This window comes from Pipistrellus hanaki, assembly GCF_964339955.1.
Source record: "Pipistrellus hanaki genome assembly, chromosome: 2".
Classification (NCBI taxonomy): Eukaryota; Metazoa; Chordata; class Mammalia; order Chiroptera; family Vespertilionidae; genus Pipistrellus; species Pipistrellus hanaki.
In genome coordinates, this window is record NC_140504.1 from 190,261,273 (window position 1) to 190,282,514 (window position 21,242).

At 39.3% G+C, this 21,242-nt stretch overlaps 1 protein-coding gene across 10 annotated transcripts in view; it reads left to right on the forward strand.

Annotated features, from left to right (window-relative positions):
• Window positions 1-21,242, forward strand: part of UBR4 (ubiquitin protein ligase E3 component n-recognin 4) — a 120,763-nt gene that overhangs the window by 7,712 nt on the left and 91,809 nt on the right. For all 10 annotated transcript variants that reach the window (XM_084875209.1, XM_084875212.1, XM_084875211.1 and 7 more), the window contains exons 2-19: window positions 233-330; window positions 1,875-1,978; window positions 3,009-3,138; window positions 3,252-3,391; window positions 4,361-4,463; window positions 4,597-4,738; window positions 4,884-5,008; window positions 8,577-8,701; window positions 9,267-9,326; window positions 9,479-9,669; window positions 13,478-13,577; window positions 13,711-13,848; window positions 14,313-14,430; window positions 15,667-15,854; window positions 17,027-17,186; window positions 17,293-17,378; window positions 19,072-19,241; window positions 20,369-20,651. In XM_084875209.1, coding sequence (XP_084731335.1) covers window positions 233-330; window positions 1,875-1,978; window positions 3,009-3,138; window positions 3,252-3,391; window positions 4,361-4,463; window positions 4,597-4,738; window positions 4,884-5,008; window positions 8,577-8,701; window positions 9,267-9,326; window positions 9,479-9,669; window positions 13,478-13,577; window positions 13,711-13,848; window positions 14,313-14,430; window positions 15,667-15,854; window positions 17,027-17,186; window positions 17,293-17,378; window positions 19,072-19,241; window positions 20,369-20,651 — 2,461 coding nt within the window. The remainder of the gene's footprint in view (window positions 1-232; window positions 331-1,874; window positions 1,979-3,008; window positions 3,139-3,251; window positions 3,392-4,360; window positions 4,464-4,596; window positions 4,739-4,883; window positions 5,009-8,576; window positions 8,702-9,266; window positions 9,327-9,478; window positions 9,670-13,477; window positions 13,578-13,710; window positions 13,849-14,312; window positions 14,431-15,666; window positions 15,855-17,026; window positions 17,187-17,292; window positions 17,379-19,071; window positions 19,242-20,368; window positions 20,652-21,242) is intronic.

Here is a 21,242-nt window from a genome sequence, read left to right on the forward strand (position 1 = left end):
ACTTGTATTTCCTTTAGCCTTTGCCATTCACTAAACCAGATACCTTGAACAGGTACTTAATTTTAGTTCTCTAAGCTTCACATTCTCAGTCTTGAATGTAGGGATGATAACAGTGCCTTCCAAGTAGGGTTGCTATAAGAATTAAGAAAGATAATACCTGTAAATGAACGGGTAGGGTATCTGGCATATGGTAAGTACTAAATAAACCTTGGCCAAATTATTTTCTTCCCAGTGAATCAGAAATCCTGCACCATGAGAAGCAGTACGAGCCATTCTACTCATCTTTTGTTGCACTTTCTACACATTATATTACAACAGTTTGCAGCCTCAGTAAGTATTCCATTCTTGTCACTCTCCTGAGGGCCTGTGAGTAGGGGTTGTGTACTAGTATCCTCCTGGTAGGGTGCCTGAACAAGTTGTTGATGAAGTCTGTATTTTAGCACTTTGGACCTTTTCACCCAGGAGTTCATTCATTACATGTGTTGCTTGATATATTGATTGTGAGGCTGGAGTGAGTTACAGAAGTTTGAGGTTAAGTAAAGCTCACAACTGTCAGTGTGATCAGGCTCTGCAAGTTCTTTACCTAGGCCAACCTAGAGGGGTTTAAGAACTACTTCCTTTGGACACCTGCTTCATATCCCATTAAGTTAACCTTCTTTACCTTCCTAATCAGAAGCATTTTATTGATTTCATAAATGCACTTACTAGTGTGTTCATTTCTGGGCTGGTTAGGGGGATAGGTGGGTCTCAACCTGGGGTTAGCAGCCAGTAACTAAGGCTCTATTCCTTACTTGGTTTTGGTGAGAAAGAGAATTCTCCTTTTATGTCCTCTGGTATTTGAAAGATTTCTACTTCAGGTTTCCATCTTTAAAAATTTTCTACTCAAAAAGCGACCAAGCTCTTATTTTTCCACTATTTCTGGATTTTTGCATTTTCAGATTTAAAAATGATATATATATATTTTATTGATTTTTTTACAGAGAGGAAGGGAGAGGGATAGAGAGCTAGAAATATCAATGAGAGAGAAACATCAACCAGCTGCCTCCTGCACATCCCCCACCGGGGATGTGCCCGCAATCAATGTACATGCCCTTGACTGGAATCGAACCTGGAACCTTTCAGCCCGCAGACCGACGCTCTACCACTGAGCCAAACCGGTTTCAGCGCATTTTCAGATTTTTAATAAAAATTCTAACTTTTATAGTTCTGAAAAATTGTAATGATTTGTTTACTTAAATAAATTCTAACCAAGTAAAATGAAAGGAAGCTCCAGGGATGCTGAGTAATCTTTTAGTGTCCAATGCTGTTTATTATAGGCATTGGCTACTGGTGAAAAAATTACTTTTAACTTGAAGGAACTTTGTGCAGGGAGCCCCTTGCAAAAAGGCATTTAGAATCTCTGGGGGAAAAGAGGTAGTACAGTCTTGTGGCTAAGAGCCAGACTTCCTGAATTTGACTCTGGCTATGTGACTGTGGGCAAACCATTAACCTCTCTATGGTTATCTGTTTAAAAAAATAAATAAATAAATTAAAAAAAAAAGGAGGGCGATCAGATAACAATAATACCAACCTCAGAGTTGGTTTAAAGACTGAGTTAATATACTTGCAGTTCTTGGTGCTTACAATGATATATTTCTTATTATAATTATCTTCATTTCTAGTAAATATAAGTTGATTTGCAAGCAATTGATGGTTATGAATGCCAAGATACTTTTGTGCCCCCTTGGGTTGTTGGTTCTGAACAATTATTATCCTGGAAATATTGGAAATGTTGGATATATAGAGCTCGATACATGTTTTGTTTGATATATTGACTGTGAGGCTGAAGTGAATTACAGAAGTTTGAGTTTAAGTAAAGCTTATTACCTTCTCAGTTCCCCGGAACCAACTTCAGTCGGTGGCAGCAGCCTGTAAAGTCCTGATTGAGTTTTCTCTCCTACGTCTGGAGAATCCAGATGAGGCTTGTGCTGTGTCCCAGGTGAGAGTGATGGGCCCATTTCTGGCTCTTACCCTGAGGTAGGATTGTGATTGACTAGTGGAAGGATGGAGAAGAGGTGGCATAGAGCAGAGGTTGATAAATTTTTTCTGTAATAGGCCAGATAGTAAATAATTTGTTGACCTCCAATCCTTGTTGCAACTAGCCTCTGCCTTTCTAAGCTCTGCCTTTGTGATGTGAAGGCAGATACAGACACTACGTAAATGCAGGAGCATTACTGTGGTCCAGTGAACTTTATTTACAAAAACAGGCAGTGGGCTGAATTGGGGCTGTGGAGCTCTAATCTGTGATAAAAAAGGGCCGCAGAGGCTTTTCCAAGGAGTCCAGGCACATGTCCACAAGGCCAGGCAAGTAACATAAAAGGAGTAAAGTGTGCTAATTGAGATGGTGCATGACCCAGCTATAAAGGGCCCAATCACTGGCTCCAGCTCACTGTTGTCATGCAGTAATGGAGGCTCAGAGGCTCGTTGCTATATCTTGTGAATTATTGGGAGAGAGAAGAAATGTGGAGTTGTAGGTTAAACCTCCCATGTTTTAAAAAGTTAGTATAAACTTCAAATTGGGAACCAATAACATTGTAAGAAATGTAGGACAAACCTGCAAGCCAGATATGGTCAGAGGACCGTTAGCTAGTGATCTCTGCTTTAGTGTTTTGTTTTTTTTATTTATTTTTTTTTATTTTAAATATATATTTTATTGATTTTGTTCAGAGAAGAAGGGAGAGAGATAGTTAGAAACATCGATGAGAGAGAGTCATCGATCAGCCGCCTCTTGCACACCCCCTACTGGGGATATGCCCGCAACCAAGGTACATGCCCTTGACCGGAATCGAACCCGGGACCCTTCAGTCCCCAAGCCGACACTCTATCCATTGAGCCAAACCGGTCTTGGCTGCTTTAGTGTTTTTACCCAAGATTACAGTTCTTGGTAGGAATCTAAATTTACTCCCATGCCAGTTAGAAGTCAAAAGTGTAGGATCTTCTAAAAGAATTTGAACTTGTTTTCTTTTCAGAAACACTTAATTCTCCTCATCAAGGGCCTGTGCACTGGCTGTAGCCGACTAGACAGAACTGAAATTATCACATTTACAGCAATGATGAAATCTGCCAAGCTGCCACAAACAGTGAAGACACTCTCAGATGGTGAGTGTTCCATGGCCAGGCCTGGTAACTTGGCCGCTTCCCTGGCCTGCTTTTTCCTGTTGTGCTTTCTAAGGCCACTCTCCTCACCCCTCTTTTTGCTTTTGTATTTTCAGTGGAAGATCAGAAAGAGCTGGCCTCACCAGTAAGCCCAGAGCTGAGGCAGAAGGAGGTACAGATGAATTTTTTGAACCAGCTGACATCGGTTTTCAACCCTAGAACTATAGCATCACCGCCCGTAGGCCCACAGACTTCGGTGAGTTACTTCAGTCAAATGTCCTTATTAAGATGATAATACTAGAAAAATAAGTAACAAATATATTGTATATTTCTGATGTAAAATGATATACATGCCTGTGATAGAGAAAAATTGAAGAATACAAATAGAAAAGAAAAGGCCTGGCCAGTGTTGCTAAATGGTTACAGCATCTACACACACCGAAGGGCCTGGGTTCAAATCCCAGCCCTGATCTGTGCACGTGCAGGAGGCAACCGGTTGATGTGTCTCTCTCATATCAATGTTTCTTTCTCCCTCCCTCCCTTCCACTCTCTTTAAAAATAAATGGAGCCAAAACCGGTGTTGCTCAGTGGATAGAGTGTCGGCCTGCGGACTGAAAGGTCCCAGGTTCGATTCTGGTCAAGGGCATGTACCTTGGTTGCAGGCACATCCCCAGTGGGGGGTGTGCAGAAGGCAACTGATGGATGTTTCTCACTCATCAATGTTTCTAGCTTTCTATTCCTCTCTCTTCCTCTCTGTAAAAACTCAATAAAATAGATTAAAAAAATAAATAAAAATAAAAATAAATGGAAAAAGTATCCTTGGGGAGGATTAACAACAACAAAAAACAAAAGAAAAATAAACAAAAGTAATACTTACCCCAACTTGTCTGTCCACAGTTATTACTATTTTTGTGACCATTTTCTAACATTTTTCAATTTGAATAAACAAATGTAAAGCATGTTTTCTGTAAAAGGCATCACTCTGTAGTAGTTGCAGAATGTATAAAATATATTATAGCCTTATATTTTCTCCCTTCTTTTTGGAAAATAACTTGTATTTCCCCACAATATTAGAGAGGAATCTCTTCTCATTAACGGGGAGTCTGAAGAGTGTCCATGAAGTTGCTACTTAGTGTGGACAGATGGTTCAGTTCTGAACTCCAGAGCAACAGTCAACAGACGATTGTATCTTGATAGGCTTTTCTCATCCTTTGATTCTCTTCAGGTGGAAGGAGAAAACGACGAGCAGTCATCCGCAGATCAAGCCTCTGCGATCAAAACCAAGAATGTGTTCATAGCTCAGAATGTGGCTAGTCTTCAGGAGCTTGGTAAGACACTTAATTGTTGTCAGAAAGGTGGTTCCTCTACTGGTTTCTCTGCTTTCAAATATTCCTTGAGTGGAAAATAATCAAACAGCAGACAGAAGCTTGTTTGTAAGGTTGAGTCTTTTCGTTAATTCAGGTGGCTCAGAGAAACTGCTGCGTGTCTGTTTGAACCTGCCATATTTCCTGCGCTATATCAATCGGTTTCAAGACGCAGTGATGGCAAATTCCTTCTTTATCATGCCCGCAACAGTAGCAGATGCCACTGCTGTTCGTAACGGGTAAGTGCTCCAGGGGGCATGTACTTTACATTCGAATGCTCTTCTTAAAAAGAGAGACTGCGTAGTTTTTATGTCATGCCTACTATCAGATTATAGAAGCACGTGATTCAAAGAGACACTTTTGTTCTTTTCTATTACCTTCCAGTTTTCATTCACTGGTGATCGATGTAACAATGGCATTGGATACCCTTTCTCTACCTGTGTTGGAACCTCTCAATCCTTCTCGTCTGCACGATGTGACAGTCCTCAGCCTAAGTTGTCTATATGCAGGTGAGAAGTTATGTCTGATCTCACTTTCTCAGTCAAACACAGGTATGCTTTCCAGAAACCATGAGATCTTTCTAAGTATACTCTCCCCCTTTACCTTTGCTTCCTTCCTTCCCCCAAAGATCATCTAATATCCTTTCTAGGTGAAATGAGGTCTCAATAGGAATCTTGTAGGTTGTCCTACTGACTAACAGCTAACATTGTGTTATGTGCATATTTGTGTTTTGCTTTTTTTTTCATATTTGGTTTTATGGTGTGTGCAGGTAATGTCTACTGTATGAAAAGCAAAATGCCAGTGCTCTTGGGATAAGTAATCTGTAATCCCTGCCCTCAAGGAACCTATACCCAAGAGTGGAGAGCAGATAGAACCACATAGCGTAATATAAAGTTGGAGATGCTAAAGGCAATAGTATAGTACATTGGGGACACACAAAGAAGGGAGCGATTGCGTGTTGCTGTGGGAGCATATTGAGGAAGGCTTTGTAGAACAGGTGGAATCTGTTTATATTGGTAAATATGATGAATGCTTTCTTCATGCTTCCACGCAATCCCCTTCCTCTTGATCCTACTTGCCTTAGGAGTGGGGCCTTACAGCTGGTGTTTACTCTCTTTTAAGTTATTGTTACCATGGCTTGTTGACTACATAATCCTGGAATGTCTTGGAAGGTGTAACAGTTTCTGATGTTTACTTGATTCTGTAAGTGAGGATTTGAACAGTCTGGGGAAATCTGACTTTGGGGGCACCAAGAAATTATTGAAGTTGGTCACCTTCCTACTTTCTTTGAATAGCTTATTTTTTTTTTTTAATATATATTTTTTTATTGATTTTTTACAGAGAGGAAGGGAGATAGAGAGCTAGAAACGTCAATGAGAGAGAAACATCGACCAGCTGCCTCTTGCACACCCCCTACCGGGTATTGCCCGCAACCAACGTACATGCCCTTGACAGGAATAGAACCCCGGACCTTTCAGTCCGCAGACCGACGCTCTACCACTGAGCCAAACCGGTTTCGGCTGAATAGCTTACTTTGAACATCCCCGTGCAAATAGGAATCTAAAGTTAAATGCACTTCCACTAAGGAAGGCAGTCGTCATGAAGGAATTAAATTCTGTTGATACATCTTGGAGGCAGGCAGGATTTTAGCTTGGCTAGCCCTAGGCACAAGTAAAAGCAGGGCCAAAAGTATGCTAGACCTTGGGGAACATACTGGATGTGTGTGCGTGCGCGTGTGTGTGCGTTCGTGCACGTGCGTATGTGCGCACTGATTAGTGAATGTTACAGCTGCCTAGAAAGTAGGCCCCAATCCCAGAGGGCTTAGGAATGCAATCTAAGTCATTTGGACCACATTCCTTGGACAGTAGAAACCATTAAAGATTTTGAAAGGTGTCATGATCTGAGATATTTTAGGAAGAACATTCAAGCAGTAGTATGCGGGATACTTTGGTGTGGGGAAATATTAGAGGCAGGAAGATGTGTTAGGGGGAATTTGCAGTCACTCAGGTAAGAACACTAATGGCCTGAGCTACAGCAGCAGCAGTAGGAGTAGAAAGCTAAGGATGCATGTGATCTTGATCTCTCATTATACACAATAATGTGTTATTTTAATCCTTCTGCTAATTGTGGGATTCTGAGCCATGGAAGCTAACTCATCTGGATATATGTGATTATATTTATGCAACAACTATGGACCAAGGATCCATAGGTTGGTCTCAGGTATACAGACATGCATAGATGTAGACCTTGAATAGTTCTTGAGCTAAGAGTAGGTGCACTCTCTCCAAGCCCACTTCCAATATTTACATGCTAGTCTCTACCATTGATCTTTGCAGTTTTAAATTTAGGGTTTATTAATTTCAATTTTCAGGGAATTTCTTGAATATCACATGGATCTCAAGTATGTTTAGTCAGTAAGGATTAAAGATTCTTTAAAAATTCTAGTTGGATGAAAGATTCCAGATTTGATTTGTTGAAATTTGATCACTTAGGGTTAGATTTAAAGAAAGAGATTTTTCCTTGATGCCTTCCAGAAAAACTAAATATGGGATTCCCCCCCCCCCCCCGAATTTTTAAAAAATAATAAAAATCATTAAAAATATACATTAAAATTAACAGATTTTATTTATTTTTAAAAGATTTTAAAATTGATTTTTAATTAAAAAAAATATTTTATTGATTTTTCACAGAGAGGAAGAGAGAGGGATAGAGTTAGAAACATCGATGAGAGAGAATCATCGACCAGCTGCCTCTTGCACACTCCCACTGGGGATGTGCCTGCAGCCAAGGTATATGCCCTTGACCGGAATTGAACCCGGGTCCCTTCAGTCCACAGGCCGACGCTCTATCCACTGAGCCAAACCGATGCCAGCTTAAAATTGATTTTTAGATAGAAAGTAAGGGAGAGGGAGAGAGAGAGAGAAACATCAATGTGAAAGCAAACATTGATTGGCTGCCTCTTGCAGCTCCCTACCAGGGATTAAGCCTACAACCTGGGCATTTGCCCTCTTTTGCTCAAACCAGCAACAATGACCAACTAACTGAGTCACACCAGCCAGGGCAATAAACTCACTCACTCTCTCTCTCTCTATTTAAAAAAATATATATATTTTATTGATTTTTTTACAGAGAGGAAGAGAGAGGGATAGAGAGTTAGAAACATCGATGAGAGACAATCATTGATCAGCTGCCTCCTGCACACCCTCTATTGGGGATGTGCCCGTAACCAAGGTACATGCCCTTGACCGGAATCGGACCTGAGATCTTTCAGTCTACAGGCCAATGCTCTATCCACTGACCCAAACTGGTTTTAGCAATAAACTCTATTTTTAAAGCAGTTTTAGGTTTACAGAAAAATAGAACAGATTGTACAGTTTTCATATATCTTCCCTTCCCCACATATTTTCCCTTATTAACATTGCATTAATATGTTACATTTGTTATGATTGAGGCAATGGTATTGGTATATTATTATTAATTGAAGTTTATAGTTTAGATTAGGGTTAATATAGTGTTACCTCTTCCTTATCCTCATCCTCAGTCTCTAGTAACCGCTGATGTTTTTATTGTCTTCTTAGTTTTACCTTTTCTAGATTGTCATATAGTTAGAACCATATAGTATGCAATCTTTTCAGATTGGCTTTCCCTCCCCTTAGGATATACATTTAAGTTTCTTCCATGTCTTTTTGTGGCTTTATAGCTCATCTCTTTATTGCTGAATAATATTCCTTGTATATGTACCACAGTTTATTTGTTTATTCACCCTCAGAAGGACATCTTGATTGCTTCTATTTCTTGGCGATTATGAGTAAAAGATACAATAAATTTATGTATGCAGGTTTTTGTGTGGACAGTTTTTCTGCTCATTTAGGTAAATACCCTTGGAGTAAGATTGCCTCTTTCTTGAAGTCTAATGATCCTGCGGTCTATTCTGCACAATGAAGCTGAATTCTCAAATCACTAATAATTACTTTCAGTAATCAAATCACTGAATTGCTTGTGAGTGGGTTTTTTGTTTCAGTTTTGGTAGATTCTTCGGACCATGCCATGATTGGAATCTGTGTATCTTTTTTTCAGGTGTGAGTGTGGCAACCTGTATGGCCATCCTTCATGTGGGCAGCGCTCAGCAAGTTCGGACAGGGTCCACGAGCTCCAAAGAAGACGACTATGAGAGTGATGCAGCCACGATTGTCCAGAAATGTGTAAGTCACGCCTCTGGGGATACGGGTGCCCTGACTGTTCAAATGAGAGACTATGGCCAGTTCCACTTTCTTTGGTAGAGGAAAGGCCGTGGAGTACTCTAGGTCTAAGAGATAGGCATCTAGTTTGTTTATTTGGCAGATTGGTTGACTCTGTAGAAAACACTGCCATGTTGTGGTGGCAGTGGATCTTAAAAGATGGGTCATCCAATCAGCATATATATCTGAGGGCTTACTATGTGTCAGTGTACTTTTAGTGGAGACATACAATACACAAGGTAATTTCCAATAAGGATAAGTGTGTAGAATGAATAAGGAAGCAATCTGGGTGTGTTGGGCCTGGGTGTGTTGCTTTAGATTGGGTGGAGGGAACACCTCTGAGGTGACATGTGAGCTGAGGGAGCCAATACTTATGTGAAGATGAAGGAAGGTGGCATGCAGTTGTATCATTGGAAAGTGACTTGAGGATATTTAACTCTTGAAGCTGAATTATTTTAGGTAGGATTTAGCATGTATAATGAAATATGTCAGCTTGTTCAAATTTTTGTGTATGTTTGATATTGGACAGCTTGAAATCTATGACATGATTGGACAAGCAATCTGCAATTCTCGCCGGGCTGGTGGTGAGGTAAGAAGCACATCTCTGCTACATTCCACTCTTGTAGCGTCTAAGATGTGTTCCTGTCTTGTGGCCTATAAGATATCAATGTTCATTATTTTTCTTTTCTGCCTTTTTCTTATTTATTAGATTTATTTATTTAAAATTACCTTTTTCAACAGCACTATCAGAACTTCCAGTTGCTCGGTGCCTGGTGCTTGTTAAACAGCCTTTTCCTCATATTGAACCTTAGTCCTACTGCCTTGGCTGATAAGGGGAAAGAGAAAGACCCACTGGCTGCACTCCGAGTCAGAGACATCCTTTCTCGTACCAAAGAAGGCGTGGGCTCTCCTAAACTGGGGCCTGGAAAAGGGTATGTGGCACTCCTGCCTTGTTTTATTTTGTTTCCCTGACATTTTCTGTTGATGGGGGCTAGTTTAACTCTTCTGATCTCCACATCAGTAGAAAAAATTGCCTCCATACTCAGTTGAATTTAACAACTAAGATATTGATCATAGTCTACTATCTCTATGTCATAGCTATATGATTTTGGACTCATTTTCTCTGATCCTGTTTCCTCATCTGTAAGGAGAAAATATCTATGTAATATATATTTTAGGATTTTTTCGAGGTTCAAATCAGAAAAAAAAAAAAAAGCCTTTATATAATGAGCTGGTTGATTTGAAGGTGATGACTCAACTTGTATGTTTACCTATAAAGGGAGGATTTTGTCACGTCCTTCTGGCTTGCTTCTTAAAATACTTGCTACTGTTTTGAAGAAATCTGGGCACTAAGCCCTGCTTGGTAGGAAAAAAGAGATGGCTTCTGTGCTGTTCAAGGTTTTGTTTTCTAAGCCCAGACATTTCTGGATTGTATTTATTCATTCTGCTCCAACAATGTACTAGGTAGGTTCAATTCAGGCCTTGAGGCTGTAGCAGAATCAAAGCAATGTTCTTGACTTTGTGGAGTTAATTTTCTTTCTTTTTATTTTTGTTCTTGTTAATCCTCACCCGAGGATATTTTTTCCATTGATTTTTAGAGAGGTTGGAAGGGAGGGAGAAGAAGTGGGGGGGACATCAATGTGAGAGAGACATGTTGATTGATTCCCCTCTGCACATACCCCCACTGGAGCTGGGATTGAACCTATAACCCAGATATGTGCCCTTGACCGGCAATTGGGCTTGAGACCCTTTGGTAACCAGTGAGCAGAACCAACCAGGGTAGAGTTTATTTTCTTTTTTTAAAAAATATATATTTTATTGATTTTTACAGAGAGGAAGGGAGAGAGATAGAGAGCTAGAAACGTCGATGAGAGAGAAACATCAACCAGCCGCCTCCTGCACACCCCCTACCGGGGATGTGCCCGCAACCACGGTACATGCCCCTGACTGGAATCGAACCTGGGACCCTTCAGTCCGCAGACCGACGCTCTACCGCTGAGCCAAACCAGCCTCGGCTATTTTCTAACTGAACGACAGAGAACAAATGTACGAAGTTCATAATAGATTATTATATATGAGTGTTGTGAAGAAAATAAGCCAGAGCAAGGTAATAGAGTGATGGGCTATTATTTTAGTTAGAATAGTCAGGAAAGAGCTCTAAAGATGAGGTGTAAAGAACATAAGTGAAGTGACATAGTAAGCATTGCAAATATTTGGGATAGAATTGTACAGGTTTTGAGGTGAGATTATGCGTTGGCATTTTTAAGGCTCAAGTTCAGTATGCTCGAGTGGAGAAATTGAGGAGGGAGATTAGTGGAGAATTAGGTCAGAGAGGTAGTAGCTAGGGGCCAAGTCACCTAGGGCCAAATGTAATCTGTAGATATAAGAGGTTTTCGACAGGTGATATGATATGATTTATTAGTGATTTGATAATCCAGCTTCAGTATGGAAAATATTCTGTAGGGTCGTTAGACAAGAAGGAGGCAGAAGAGTTAGGAAGCTCATGCATTACTCCAAATGAGAGAGGAAGGGGACTTGGAGTAGGGTGGTGGTGGTAAAGCAGAGAAGAGATCATATTGGGATATGTTTTGAGGTATAGCTGATGGGATTTGCTGATTGATGATTTTCATCATTGATGTTTCTATCTCTTTCTCCCTCTCCCTCACTCTCTGAAATCAATACAAATATATTTATATTGAGTCTATCTTCACTTTTTTAAAATTAAATATATATTTTATTGATTTTTTACAGAGAGGAAGAGAGAGGGATAGAGAATGTGAAAATATGACATCAAAATTTGACATCAAAATATGACATCAAAATTGAGTGTGAAAATATGACATCAAAATTTTTTGGCATGAACTCAGCCTATGTGGGTCAGTGGTTGAGGATTGACCTATGAACCAGGAGATCAAGGTTTGATTTCCTGTCTTGGAACATGCTCAGGTTGCTGGCTCAATCCCAGCAGGGGATTGAGGGGGGAGTGAAGGAGACAGCTGATTGATGATTTTCATCATTGATGTTTCTATCTCTTTCTCCCTCTCCCTTACTCTCTGAAATCAATACAAATATATTTATATTGAGTCTATCTTCACTTTTTTTTTTTATTAAATATATATTTTATTGATTTTTTACAGAGGAAAAGAGAGGGATAGAGAGTTAGAAACATTGATGAGACAGAATCATAGATCAGCTGCCTCCTGCACACCCCCCACCGGGGATGTACCCGCAACCAAGGTACATGCCCTTGACTGGAATCAAACCCAAGACTTTTCGGTCCACAGGCTGATGCTCTATCCACTGAGCCAAACCGGTTTCGGCTATCTTCACTCTTGATATTGTAAAGGGAAATGCAAAACAAAACAAAAACGAACAAACAACTATATTCTTAGAAATAGCAGTTACATTTTTTAAATGGCTGTTGTTTCTTGAGATTTAAAGAGAACAACATGTACATTTTATAAGTTATGAACCATAAGGAAGGGGGAAAAAAATACCCAAATTGGTAAACACTCTACCAGACATCAGACATTTTTCTGTATACATATATATGTTTTAGAAAATTAGGATTACTGCTATGAAATATTGTTGACATCTTTTCAGTGAACAAACTAGGTAAGTTTTTAATGGCTGACAGTATTCCACTATATAAATACACCATAGTTAACTAATTATCTGTTAAACACTTAGGTTGTTTCAAGTTTCTTTTGATAAGTAATACTCTGTTAAAACTTCTAAAACACAAATCTTTGTGAACTTGTTTAATGATCCCCTTGGAGTAAATTCCTAGAAGTGTAATTGTTAGGATAAAGGGCACACTTATTTAAACATTTGCAATGTTTCACAAGTTTCTCTAGTTTGCATTTCCACCTTCTATGTATGCATATTCTCATTCTCCCAGGTCCACTTTGACGGTGGTTATCGTTAGTCCTCTTGTTTGCTAACAGAAGTGAAAGATGTTCTTATATTGCTCTTGTCTGTATAGCTTTGGTTACTAGTGTGATTGTGGTTTATTGCTCATTTTTGTTTCTTTTGTAAACTGCCTATGTCCTTTGCTTCAGTTTTTCCTCTTTGGTGTTTGTTGCTCTTTTTTTTTTTTTTTTTTTTTTTTTATATGAGCTCGTTGTAAATTGGATGTGCAAACTTTGTCTTGTCATTCAGACATAAAAGTTTTATAGAAGTTGGTAATTTTTAACGCTTTTTCAGAAGAATGACTTTTAGAAAGTTCAAACACCATTTAAGCATCAGCATCTTCACATGACTCAGTGGCTGGTAGCTCAGTTCATTACAGTGTTATCCTGAGATGCTAAGGTTGCAGGTTCGGTCCACGCTCAGAGCATGTATATAAGTGGAACGCTAAATGTTAATGTTTCTCTCTCTCTCTCTTTCTCTCTCTCTCTCTCTCTCTCTCTCTCTCTCTCTCTCTCTCTCTCAATAAATAAATAAATAAAATACCATGGGTTTGGAAGTTTCTACCAGTCCTGGAATTCTTAACCTGAAGCCTGTGGATCCTTAGGAAGTCTGTAGTTGGCCTCCAGGGAGATTGTGCACTTCTGAAATTACATGCAGAGTGTGTGTGTGTGTGTGTGTGTGTGTGTGTGTGTGTATACTGTTTTCTCCTCTGAGGAAAGGCCCATAGATTCTGAAAGGGGTATAGGATCCCAAAATGACAAGATCCACTGTTTTTACGGTTATAATTTATTTATCTTAAGATTTGTGTTTTCCTTTTGCTTTGTGTAGGCATCAGGGATTTGGGGTGCTCTCAGTAATTTTGGCAAACCATGCTGTCAAGCTGTTAACATCCCTCTTTCAAGACCTGCAAGTGGAGGCTCTGCACAAGGTGAGCGGATTGTGCTCAGGGAATCAGTATATCGATGGTTAGATCTACTGGATTAGCTAGCCGAGGCTAGCAGATCAGGTTGTTATTTCCTGATGACTCATAACATTAATTATCTTTTGATGTTTATCTTTAGGGCTGGGAGACAGATGGTCCTCCTGCGGTACTGAGCATTATGGCTCAGAGTACCTCCATACAGAGAATTCAACGGCTGATTGACTCTGTTCCACTGACGAACTTGCTGTTGACATTACTCTCAACTTCCTACAGAAAGGTGGGTGGGTCATGCCCTTGGTAATTGGAAGATCTTACATAGAATAACCTTCTCAAATGAGTAAGCCTGACTTCATTCTTACGGTGACCTTCGCAAATGCCAAATTTGTGGTAATGGTTTTAAAGATTAGAGGAATTCTTAAATTATCCTAAACAGTTGAATCAGCTATTAGCATTGTGACACATTTTGCTACTTGGTGATTTTGTGGCAATTGGCATGCTGAAGCAAAAACATGCAGTACACTATGGAAACACTCCTTTTTCAATTCTTGACTGTATTTCTGGTTTTGGAGTGCTTTTGTAGGGTAAAGCAGAGTCTTATGAAGGGGGCTATTAGGAGAGCTACTCCTTGGATTTAGAAAGAAGAGTAAGACACAGAAAAAACTTTGCAAGTGGTGAATGGGATGAAGTAGGATGGCTCCAGTTTTGTGGTCTTCAGTTACACAAACCTCACTGTTTGCCTAGGCATGTGTCCTGCAGCGTCAGAGGAAGGGCTCCATGAGCAGCGATGCCAGTGCCTCTACTGACTCAAACACCTACTACGAGGATGATTTCAGCAGCACAGAGGAGGACAGCAGCCAAGGTAGAGTCTCTCTTTTCTGTCTCCCAGGAGATCAGCTACTCTGTAGCTGCTGCAGAGTGCAGCAGGAAGTTTCCCAGTGGTTCTTCTAGTTTCCTATTTACCGTTTTCTTTCAGCTCCTAGCCTGGATCTTGATTTTATGTGTATTCAATGGTGACATGTTATTTAAGAGTAAGTTGAGCTGTTGAAGACTGAATGATAGAAAACATCAGTAAAGCCCAGATTGCTTTTCTCTTCTTATCTTTTCTTTTAAAATATATTTTATTATCTCTCTCTAAAATATATTTTATTGATTTTTTACAGAGAGGAAGAGAGAGGGATAGAGAGTTAGAAACATTGATGAGAGAGAATCATCGATCAGCTGCCTCTTGCACACCCCCTACTGGGGATGTGCCCGCAACCAAGGTACATGTCCTTGACCGGAATTGAACCTGGGACCCTTCAGTCCGCAGACCGACGCTCTATCCACTGAGCTAAACCGGCGTAGGCCCAGATTGCCTTTCATTCCTTTTCTTCCAAAATCAAAATTCATATTTTTTTTCATGTTAAACCATTTTGTGAACTCTGCTCTGAGCTTTCCCACTGGAACTGAAAAGGTTGTGAGGTGCTTGGTTTGGCTGTTGTCATAGATGTGTGGCTTGGGGAAGCTTTTGGAGAGACTGTTGCTGTGAACTACAGGGCAAAACTAGCATTACTTCCTGCCTCTGTTTGGAGAAAGGTGGAAAGAGATAAGTATCTCAGATTCTTTATAATCAGGTTTGAGGGGCCAATGTGCAGTACTGTGGAAGGTATGATTCTTATCTTGGTGTTTACAACTGATAGGCAAGTAAAAATTTGCTTTTGAAAATATTTGCTTTGTTGCCAGTAAAATAAAATGAGATTGTTTTTCTTCCTCTGTTGGGCTCCATTAAAAAAAAAAGTCAGTTGGTAACAAAGAGAAGAAAAATCAGTTTTATTGATGTATAATTTACATAAAGTGCTCCCATTTTATGTATATGTTTAGCTGTTCTAAAATTTTCAATTACAGTTGACGTACAATATTATATTAGTTCCAGGTTAAAAACATAGATGAGTTTTGACAAATTTATGCAGTTTTGTAACTACCACCACAATCAAGGTATCCTTGTGTTCCTTTTGACTTACTTTTTTTTTTTTTTACAAAATATCTAAATGATATACTAACATTTTAAATTTAAAAAAAAGTATTATGTTTGTTGTTTTTCTTTTCCTCTGTTCAGATGATGACAGTGAGCCTATTTTGGGGCAATGGTTTGAAGAGACCATCTCCCCCACTAAGGAGAAAGTGGCCCCCCCACCTCCTCCTCCACCCCCTCCTCTGGAGAGCTCTCCAAGAGTTAAAAGCCCCAGTAAGCAGGCCCCTGGAGAGAAGGGCAACATTTTGGCCAGTCGAAAAGATCCTGAGTTGGTAAGAGTGGATTTCTGAGATTTAGGGGAAGGAAAAAGGGGGAGAAAGGGCATGAAAAGCCGATAATATAACTAAAACATTTTGTAGGATGGGTAATTGTAAGATTTAAAAGTATTTTATCTTAGGACTTAAATGAATTAATTATGCTTGATTAAATAAATTATACTGTTCATGGTGTTTCTGTGATTGAGGGTTAGTAACATGGTCTTTGGAGTTGGACAGAAGTGACTTTCAATTATATGTCTCTTACTTACTGGCACTGAATTTGGGCAAGAATCTGAACTTCTTGCCTCAGTTTTGGTTTTATCATATGGAAGTGATTGTACCTGCCTTTAAGGGTGTTGTAAAGACCCTTTATCATAGATCTGGTACATAGTAAGTGCTTGCTAACGCTTTTTCCAACCAGTATTTATAGATGATGTACTCTGTTGGCCCCTATTCTGAAGGTGTATCAGCAAACAAGTCAGATACAATCTTTGTTTTCATACAGCTTAGTCTAGTCAGGAGCCTGGAATAAAGTTTTTATACAGTAATTCAATTTAACTTAAAAAATATATTTTATTGATTTTTTTATAGATAGGAAGGGAGAGGGACAGAAAGCTAGAAACATTGATGAAACATCGATCAGCTGCCTCCTGCACACCTCCCACTGGGGATGTGCCCCCAATCAATGTACGTGCCCTTGACTGGAATTGAACCTGGGACCCCTCAGTCCACAGGCTGATGCTCTATCCGCTGAGCCAAACTGGTTTCGGCTTCAATTTAATTTTCATAGAGCAGGTAAAGAGCCAAGAATTCTATAATGGTTATATAGGCCTTAGAATTGAATATATCAATAATACCCTAGAACTGGACAAATAATAGATCGTAGAAGAGAAAGAAGCGAGTTAGTCTATTTGGAAAATCCTTGTCTTACAATATTTTATGAAATCTGTTATACTTAACTGGTTATACTTAACTGCTTTGTGTAATTGGTAGAATTACATGGGAAGGACTATCATAATTAAACTTAGTCCTGATGTAGGAATTTAAAATCTGATTTTTAAATTCATTGTGTTTATTATAAGCATGAGGCCCATGGCCATATTTTACTTCTATTTGTATTCAGAATTTGTAGGGGCTCTGGGCTTCAAAACCTGATATGAGCTTTTTGTTGTTATTGTTCTTTCTAGTTCTTAGGTCTGGCTTCCAACATTTTGAACTTCATCACCTCTTCCATGCTGAACTCCCGGAACAATTTTACCCGAAACTATCTGAGTGTATCTCTTTCAGAACACCATATGGCCACCTTGGCCAGTATCATTAAGGAGGTGGACAAAGATGGACTCAAGGGTCAGTAGACAGGATATCTTTTTCTAGGGGAGTTTGGCTGTCGGCAGGGTGGTGTGATGCATCAAGTAGCTGCTTGCATAAATTGGCTTTCCCATTTGTCTCCAAGGTTCATCAGATGAAGAGTTCGCTGCTGCTCTCTATCACTTCAACCACTCTCTGGTGACTTCTGACCTCCAGTCACCTAACCTGCAGGTGTGTGCACTATGACTGGTCAGGCCAGGAGCTTTCCATCAGTTCTCTGCAGGCTACAATTCTTCTATTGCTAAGGAATGCAGTTTGTCATGGAATCCCCACACTGAAAGAGTATCTGAGGATTCTAGTGTGTCCCGCTGCCTCAATTAGGATCATTTTAGGGAAAAGAAAATGTCACTCAGTGAACTTAAAGAAAAGGCACTACTATGTAACTCCCAATGACTATCCTAGCAGAAAAGTGGACAAAATAAACAAGAAGGCAGTTTATTAAAAAAAAAAAAAAAAAAAAAAATGGCCAACAAACGGGAAATGTTCGTTATTAGTAATCTTCATAAATACAAATTAAAAGGTGTGTTTTAAAGAAATCAGATGACAGGAGATAGATGCTCTCATATACACTCCTGCTTGCAAACCCACCACCAAAATGAAATATAGGTTCTTGATTGTGGACTTCTAAATTTTAAAGTTTTCTCTCCTTACTGAAGTACCTGATGTCCTGATTTCTCATTTTATTAGTTTCATATATGTATTTTTGCATTTATAGTTCTTAAATTATAAAATATTGTTTTTAGTTTTTATAGCAAATGACATGCTCTATGGAATGTTTTTAGACTTTTTTTCACTTAATATTATTTAGTAATAAACTGCCAAGATCCATCTCTAATTTTGCAGTTCTTGTTTTGACTGCTATGTAATATTACACTGTCTTTGTGACTATACCAGTTTATTTCCCATCTGCTCCCACTGACAGACCTTTGGGTTGTGCCAGGTTTAATTGAAATTCCAAGTGTTGCTATGGTCTTTCTTGTACATCTCCCCTGTTCACTTGGGACTATAACTAGAAGTAGAGTTGATAGGTTATGGGGTTTGTGGCCTTAAGCAGATAATGCCAAATTATTCTATTTGTGATATCTGTAATGTTTTGAATAATTATTTCCAAGGAATGAGGTCCTCTAGAATGTTTTATAAGAATATAATTTAATTTGGCAGACTTAGAAGTTTATCCTGTGCCCTGAGGTAACCATGATTTGTGTTTTCTGAAGCCAAGTGAGAAAGCAGGCTTTTGTCTGCTTTTCCATTGCATCCTGCTCAGTTTGTGTGTGTTTGAGAAGATAAGTTGCAGCTTAGATAACTGAGCTGAATGTAAAGCTCATTTGAAAGACTTGCCTCAACTGTAGGGCAGACAGCCCTGATTAATTCTAGATGCCTTGACATCTTCCAGGCAAGTTTCCCTGCTAATACTGTTAATGTAAGTTGTTAGACCTACAAGGTGTTGTATCTTCCCCTTTGGAGTGTTATTTGTAGCATGTCACTGATTATGAAAGAAAAAAATGTTAGCTATTTCAGTTCAAGTTATCTTTGGAAAGTACAGACTTTCCATGTTCTATCCCTTTAGAATATTTCCTCGATTCTGCTGTCTCAATGCGTTTCTCCCTTTTCGGGACCTCATTTCTGATACTAATTAATAATAATTTTTAATGGGGTTAGGTTAGTAATTATTTCCTTTATGTTTTTGTCATTTGTTGAATGAAATGATCTTTTTCCAAACCACTTCTAAATCTGAATCTTTGCACCCACTTTTATTTAAATTATTCCTTTCAGTGTTAAAAAGTAACATTAGAGAGCATGAGTAGCCTTTTGGCCTCATTCGCTGCCCTTTTCCTAATGGTCTCTTGTATGTCTTTCATGTCAGAACACACTATTGCAGCAGCTGGGAGTTGCTCCTTTTTCTGAGGGCCCGTGGCCCTTGTACATCCACCCTCAAAGCCTCTCTGTACTTTCACGCCTCCTGCTCATCTGGCAACATAAAGCCGCCGCTCAAGGTGACCCTGATGTCCCTGAATGCCTTAAAGTTTGGGACAGGTAAGAAAACGCCAAGAGAGCCCTGTGGAGAAGGTTACTTACTTTTTCTTTGCAGTAATCTGTACCTCTGAGGTGGTACTCGGATGATAGTGTTGAAAGTGTGAAGGTGGAGGGAGAGGGTTGGGGGAAGATGTGGTCTGGAAACAGAATTCCTTCAGCACAGAAGGGATTTGGTTGCAATTATGAGATAGAACCTAAATCGTGAACATAGCCAATTTTATCCTGACATGGTTTTTTGAGAGGAAACAGGGAAGCCAACTCTGTCTGTGGTTATATTGCTTTCAGCATGAAACCACTTAGAGTGACTCGAAGTCTTTTTTGGACAACTTTTAAAGCATTTTTTTTTTTTTTTACTTGGGGGAAGCTCAGATTAATTATCTAAATCCTCTTTAGATGGACCTATATTTGCATTTTTGTTTACATGGTTAGGAGTCTTCAAAGCAGTTTATTTTCCTAAAAGGCTTTGCTTTTTCTTCCCATTCTATGATCAAATAAATTCTAATGTTGGATTGGATAAATCATAAACCTCTCAAATGCCAAAGACCCTACATTTTTCCTGATGGAATCTTGCAAAAAGGCCAGGAGGTGGTGGGGGGAATGGGAGGAGGAAGCCCTTATTAAAACACTAATCTCTATTCTGATAGCCAAAGGCAGCGGAAACTGTTGGCTACATTTATTTATTTATTTTTTTTGCATAAAAGCTCTTCCAACAAGTTCTGAATAGCAGAGGTTTGAGTTATTTTTGACTATTATACATGTACTATAAATTAAAAAAATTAAATTCTAGAATCAAAGTATAGGGAAAAGTAATTGTTTTTCCCTGACCAGATTTGTTAATTAAAAAGAAAAAAGCACCACCTTTTGGAAGTTTGCAGTTCTTGCCATTGTCACAAATGGCTAGGCTGGTGTTATTCCTGTGGCCTCCCTGGACATTGCTGAAGGGTTCTTGTGGATCCATCTGACTTTTTTGTAACCAAGATTTAGTTTTTTCTTTGCATGTGGCTTTTTGTCTTTCTCAATTTGCTATCTTAATGCCTGGGTTTAACTCTTCCAGTACTTAACATTGTAACACTTTGGGAATGTTGTAATTTTTTCCCCAATGGACATATTCTCCTTTTCTCCGGTAGGTTTTTGTTGACAATGAAGCAGAATGCCTTGCAAGGGGCGGTGCCCAGTGAGACAGAAGACTTGAACGTAGAACACCTGCAGCTGCTCCTTCTCATTTTCCACAACTTCACTGAGAAAGGCCGGCGGGCCATATTGATCCTTTTTGTGCAGATCATCCAGGACTTGAGTGCCAACATGGATGCCCAGATGCCCTCTGTGCCTCTCATCCTGGCTCGCCTTCTTTTGATCTTTGATTATCTGCTTCACCAGTACTCCAAAGCCCCTATGTATCTGTTTGAGCAGGTACGATGGACATACTCTTTTTGCTTTACTAGCTGTTATGGAGAGTGTTTTCTACTTGAGTTACATGATACAAACCAAAATGACCTGTTCAGTTTAGGTTTAAAGTGATCATTGTGGTAGGCATTTGAGTAGCCTTAGGAAGACCACTAGGACTGTGTTTATGCACTCACACTTGATGTTTAGCCAGAAGCAATAAATGTAGATGACTTGATTTGATGTGTTTGTTAAATTTGGGTTATAGGCTCTGTTCACAGGTGTCCTTCTTTGACTTAACCTTGCTTTGTCTAGCACAGTACCCTGAACATCAGCCCTTACTGAATATCTCTTAGTGGTTGAATGATAATCAAGGAATAAATTTTATGGTTTGGTGAATTCTTTTGTAGGTATCCAAAATGAGGGTGGAAGGGGCAGTTAAGGATTATTATACTCATAATAATGAAACATATTATTTTCATAAAATGTTTCATTTTACTCCAGCAAAAAGATGCTCCCCAAAAGAAGTCACAGAAAAATCTTAAGATTTTATTTTAGTTTATGAATTCCTTAAACTTTGATTCATCTGTCTACATCATGCCTGGAGCGAGAAGCAGA